General features: G+C 38.7%; 1 protein-coding gene across 1 annotated transcript; it reads left to right on the top strand.

Moving 5' to 3' along the window:
* Positions 1–202: 202 nt before the first annotated feature.
* gorab (golgin, rab6-interacting) lies at positions 203–5,830 on the top strand. The gene is made up of 5 exons (XM_088927911.1): positions 203–415; positions 889–1,201; positions 1,625–1,726; positions 2,342–2,482; positions 3,055–5,830. Exons 1-5 carry the CDS (start codon positions 361–363, stop codon positions 3,494–3,496), a joined length of 1,053 nt encoding a protein of 350 aa, XP_088784037.1. The 5' UTR covers positions 203–360; the 3' UTR covers positions 3,497–5,830.
* The last annotated feature ends 170 nt before the right edge of the window (positions 5,831–6,000 follow it).

Below are 6,000 nucleotides of genomic sequence, written 5' to 3'. Positions count from 1 at the left end.
TCCTTGCTTTATAGCTGGCCATATTATTCGCCTAAAATACACTCCATGAAGTAACTTTTCATTAAAAATATCCTTCTTTTATCTAAGAAATACATTTTAAACTATGAAAAAAGGAAAACACAATAATTGAGTCAAGCAAAACATTTAATGTATATGACAGTCCGAGTAAGGCTTTCTACAAGACACCAATAGAGGTCCTAGTTTGGGCCCTGACGTGGCAGCTGCTCAAAAATGGCAGTTTAGCAATGCGGAATTGGAATGATGATATTTTGAGAAATGTTTGTGAATCGCTTGAAAGTTTTAGGTTTAAAATTGAAAATAAAGAGACTGGGTGAGATATTTATGTGAACGTGTGAGGATATGGCTGGGTGGGCAGGCTTCTCGGATGAAGAGCTTCGGAGATTGCAGCAGAAAGGTAAGTATATACATTTATGTGTTGTAGAACGAATTGTGTTTTACAGACTAATTTATAATTTTACCTCATGCAGACTGTTTTCTAGTCTAATAGGTTTAAAACCTATGTGGAATGCATTCTTTGCAGCAGGTAACGTGTCTGTGACTCAGTGACTATATTCTATCTGAATATAGTATAATTTAGTGATAATAGTTTGGTCCGCGTCACAGAAAAATGAGAACTGTAGTGTCTTTATTTTCATCTTTACGATTAACTGCCGAGTAGCTTATTTTTTCTTGTATGTGTAAAATGGCTCTGCCATTCAGAATGAAAAACAAAGCCTAAAACTGAGCCACATCTCTACTTCCTGAAAGTAACCTTAAAGGTAAATGATAGCGATGTCAACGAAAGGGTCATACACGTGGCATATTGAACCTGGAGCAGGCGCCTGCCTTGTTTTGGTTTGGAATGCTCAAAAGCCGTCTTACCTGCAGATCAGGCTGCCCCGAACACCTCCGGTCGGGGCCGAAGACATCCTCCAACCAACCGGAGCCGTCAGCAGCTCCAGCGAGAGAAAGCTCTGCTGGCGGCTCCGCAGGATGGCCCCGGTAGTCTGCCACTCGAACAGCAGCTAACAAGACCCAAAGTGCAAGCGCCCGTCCCGGCTGCTTCAACACCCCAGGAGAAAGCGGTCCTTCAAAGACCAAGGAGTATGAAGAGTGAGCAGGAAGCACTGAGTGAACAGAATATACCAACCACAGAGGCTTCTCCCCTTGCCAAGGAACTAGAGAGACAGGAGGTGGAATTGTTAGTAAGTCTATGATATTTCAGGTGTGAGAGAAATGCAGGTGTTTCTCAGAACTTTAAATCATCTGGTATTCTGAATTATATCTTCAGATTATATCATTATATGTATTATATTCACAAATGGATCCGAGTCTTACAAGGAACATGTAAAACAAAGGACAGGATCTGACATGTATTTTTAGTTAAAAATGTGTGACACTTTGAATAAATGACAGCAAGAGGGTGATGATGTTACCTGAAACATACCTACCAATAAGTCCAATGGTTGTATGGAAACGTTTAGCTTATAATTATTTTGTCAAGGTATTTTCTGTGAAGGTTTATAGATGGGTCTCCATTGTTGTTGGCTCCGGTTCTTTTCTGCGTTGTATTGTAAAGTTTTTGTTAATTCCTAACTTTGATCAGGCCTTGTCTTAATTTTAGGAGAGAGAAGTCCCGCCTAGAGCAACTTCAGCAGGAACAGCGACTAATGGAAGAGAAGAATAAACGTAAAAAAGCTCTTCTAGCAAAGACCATTGCTGAAAAGTAAGAGCAGCAGCTGGTGTAATATTTTATGTTTATGTGAACGCCAGATTATTTTCTGCTTTGTTTTAAAATAAACTTGGCAGCATGATAGCACAGTATTTAACACTGCTGCCTTGTGGCACTGAGGCCGTGGGTTCAATTCCAGACATTGAGGTGCTATCTGTGTGGAGTTTGTATGTTCTTGTATGAGTGGGCTTCTTATAGGTGCTCTGGTTTGCTCCCACAGTAGTGAGTAGTTCAAGTAGGGAGCTGCGTCAGGATGTGTAGGCTGCAAAGGAACAAGTAACAGGTTTATTCCACGCTGGGGAAAAAAAAGAAAGGAAACGCATTGTTTCAACCGAAATGTTGTTTCCTTTTTTTTCTTTTCAGCGTGGAATACACCCTGTTACCTGTTCCTTATGGTTGTGAGTGCGTGTTTGTGTCTTCCCTGCGATGGACTGGCATCCCATCCAGGCTATACCCCACCTTGTGCCCATTGCTTAATAAGATGGGATATGAGTGCCAAAACGGTGCTCAGGTTCTTAATTTGTTTGGGTGAATGTGCTATTTTTTTGTGCTTATCGCATTTAAGTTAAAATGGGAACCAAATGTTGTGCTTCATTCACCTGGTTTAAGGTCCAAGCGTACCCAGGCTGAAACTGTGAAACTGAAACGAATCCAGAAAGAGCTGCAAGCCCTAGATGACATGGTGTCAAATGACATTGGTATTCTGCGTAGCCGCATAGAACAGGCTAGTTGGGATTATTCCATTGCTCGGTAAGTAAAGCATGCTCACGGTACATTGGATTATTTTGTTTTTGACAGTTTTTGAAAGATTGAAAACTGTTCTCGCTTATTGGTTAACTCAGTATATGGCATTCCTATCTGTCTCTGTAATGTGTAGTATTGAAACATACTGTAGGATAACCTGAAATTTGTTTTGGAGAACGTTAATGATTTTCATCTTGGCCTGTTGTATTTCTTTCTATACATATGCTTTGCTTAAAAAAGACTGAATGTTTTAAGAAAATATGCAGACATGTTTCTGCAAACAAAGATGCAGAGTTGCAAAACATACCAAAAGCAAGTCATTGTTTGAAATTGTACAGTTTCATTGTCTCCTGAGCTGGTTCTCTTAAAATTAATACTGCCCCCTGCAGGATTTTTCTAATGTACATTTTCTGTAACCCCGACGACATGTTTTATGTGGGTTATGATTTTTTTTATTTGAATCAGATGAACTTTTAAAAATTGTAATTAAGTTATAACTCAGTTTGCAGAAAAGATCTGACTTTGCTATGTATGAAAGGCATTTTTTTTTAAAATAAAAAGTCTTGTCTTGCTGTCAGAAAGCGGTTTGAAAAAGCTGAGGCCGAGTACATCGCAGCGAAGCTGGACCTGCACAAGAAGACGGACATAAAGGAGCAGCTGACGGAGCATTTGTACACCATCATCCAGCAGAACGAGCAGCGCAAGGCCGGGAAACTGGAGGAGCTGATGAAGCAGCTGGAGCTGGAAGCAGATGAGGAGAGGCTGGAGCTGGAGATTGAGGTGGAGAGGATGCTGCTGCAGCAGCAGGAGGATGAAGATCGGAGAGCACAATCAGCCAAGCAGCAGGGAGAGACTGGGAGCGCCGACGGCAAAGGACAGGACCCTGCGGATCAAGAGAGTCAAAAGGACAGTCCCCCCCCTGAATCGGAGAAAGAGAAGCTTGCTGAAGACCCTACATCACAGAACTTCAACTCGCATTGTGAAGCCGTAGGCAATGAAGTATCTATCTCTGCATCATGAGGTGCCAAGCCTGAGGCTTTCCTTCATTGTTTTGTACTTCATTTAAAAACCATGGTTGTCGGGGAATCAAATTGAAACAGGCCTGCAAAAGTTGAATTGAGTACATATTACTTAAGTAAGGAGTATGTAAGAATGTATCTATGTTATTAACTGTGATGTAGATGTGTTGTCATAGGAATCCTGTCATGAACAAAGTATTTCCTCTGTAATGTGCTGTGATAATGGGAAGTATAACTTCCATTTGGAACACATAATTGTAATACATTTGTTACTATTTAGCAATATACGACTCCAAACAAATAACTTCTAGTTATGATGTTCATATTATCACAGCTCTGAAAGGACTGGATTGCTAGATACATTCTGGTGTGTACCATTGTAGACAAGGGCTTCATGCGGAATTTTGTGTATTTAAGCAAAAGTGCATGCAGTGGAAAAACAAAGCTCTGCTTTGATTTAGTTTGATTTCTTTTAATCACCCCTTCTTAACTGTAATTTCTTGTGCCGTCTATACCCAAAACAGACTCTTGTAAAGGTGCATGCCACTTGGTATTGCTAAATACTTCACTACAGAGCAGAGTGTTCCCCATGTTGAATATTTGAGGTTAGTTTGCATTTCAATTTTTAACCTCGTCTGGAACACTTAAAGTAACAGGAAAGAGTAGGTTTTTTTTTTTAATGTGTAGATGAACTGGTTTCTTATACCTGTTCAGAGAATGTGCTTCTATTTAAAGCCATTATAGTAAATTAATGCTTTAGTTTGGGGGCCTATCTTTGAGAGATGTGGCAAAAAATTGTGGATTGATGTACCAAAGTGGCCTTTGTACCTATTCTGTAAATGAACATTCTCAAATCAGTGCCCTGTAACACAATAGTTTTCTGTGGCACAGATGTATACAATGTGTCTTTGGACCACCATGTGCTACTACTCATTCTTTACTCTCCTTTACCCGTGGAAGTCTAATAATGTAATAAAACAATAGTGTGCACACCTTAAATTGATGATGAAGCATACTAATGCATGTGTATGAACGTATGTACAGTATATCGAATTAGGTAATGAAATGGCTGGTACTGTTTAGTTGACTACAGGTTGGAGTGACGGCAGTTTTAGCCGTAAATCATATTCCACATCACATTCTTCTTTACCCCATACCAGCAAGGAGCCAAGGACCACAGTTTTGACACCACCGATGTACACAACTGAATGTTGTATGCTGTTCTTCCATGCAAGAGCTTGTATATTTAGAGAAAATGTGCACAATTTTGTAGAACCCAGAATACATTTTTTTACATGTTGTGCACGCTGTGGTTTCTTTTGCTGGGGCTGGAGTTAACACAAAAAGTGAGTTTCAAAATTCGTAGCTCACTGAACATCAAAAAAGCATAATACCTTCTTGTATGGGTCATGTACAACTGATAATTGTACTTGTGACAAAGGTGTTTTTTCCTCATGTTTCTAGACATTCATGTAAAGGAATATTGTCCAGTTTTATATTATTTTTAGTGTTGCATACAGATGTCTAGGTCTACTGTAATGTGTGAATGTACAATTACATTTGTTTACATTATTGTGCAACAATAACTATGCATATTATTGCAATTGTTTTAAATATTGCTTATAACACTAAATCTTAAAATGTATGTATTCCTGCCAAATTATGACTCGGACACCAGCATTTCTTGAAGAGTTTTGAAAATCCAACGTCATTGTATTTAGTAAGTTCACTGTTACTTTCAGGACTTCATTGTGTGAAGATTTTATTTCTTGGCTTTTGTAGTTACTGGTAATTCCTTGTTTGAGCAGGGTAAGTGTATAAATCTGTCTCAATTCATAATGACATGTAATGAAAGGATATAAACCAGGTCCTGACAGGCCAACCTGATGTTTTCCATTCATACAATTCCGTTTATTTTTTCTGTTTTCTTTAATTGCTTTTTAATAGAAGTATAACCGGAGTATGGATAAACCATGTGAAGGTGACTTATTTTTACAGCTTTAACAAGAGATGTGTGCATCTACATCTGAACATTGTAAATAGCGAAAGTACTTGATGAATGGATTTATTCATAGAATGGTTAAACCAAGTATTGGTATGATAACTCTGCTTGTCCATTTTCAGAATGCATACCCTTACTCTTATTCTTATGCATACTACCTGTAGATGGCTTCTTTATAGAACACAATACAGTTCTAGGGGATTATATGGTATTGTGCATAGAATGAGATTTCTAAAGACACTATTATTTAAAATGACCCTTCCAGTAGGTTGACTGTTGTATAGTAATAGTTAATGTACTGTATACAGAAATAAAATCTTCTGTTTTGTCCAAGTTGCATGACTCGGTACCATCATTTCGTTCTTCAGAATGTTGCAGTGAAGGTCTCCTATGGACAGCTGTACTTTTTGTCATGAAAGAGGCGTTGCACTCAAGATGTAAAGGGACTGCATTTTTATTTTTTGTAGAATCGTTCATTGTATTTTTAGTATAGTAGATGTGTC

This window comes from Atractosteus spatula, chromosome 11, assembly GCF_055471065.1.
Source record: "Atractosteus spatula isolate fAtrSpa1 chromosome 11, fAtrSpa1.hap1, whole genome shotgun sequence".
Taxonomy (NCBI): Eukaryota; Metazoa; Chordata; class Actinopteri; order Semionotiformes; family Lepisosteidae; genus Atractosteus; species Atractosteus spatula.
The sequence above is the reverse complement of the archived record's forward strand: the minus strand, read 5'-3'. Positions and strand labels throughout refer to the sequence as shown.

Bases quoted from the DNA above. Each gene is read 5' to 3' on its own strand.
- gorab (XM_088927911.1), top strand. From the start codon at position 361: ATGGCTGGGTGGGCAGGCTTCTCGGATGAAGAGCTTCGGAGATTGCAG. The intron at 416-888 runs GTAAGTATATAC...TCTTACCTGCAG, and splicing joins TCGGAGATTGCAGCAGAAAG to ATCAGGCTGCCCCGAACACC. The intron at 1,202-1,624 runs GTTAGTAAGTCT...TCTTAATTTTAG, and splicing joins GAGAGACAGGAGGTGGAATT to GAGAGAGAAGTCCCGCCTAG.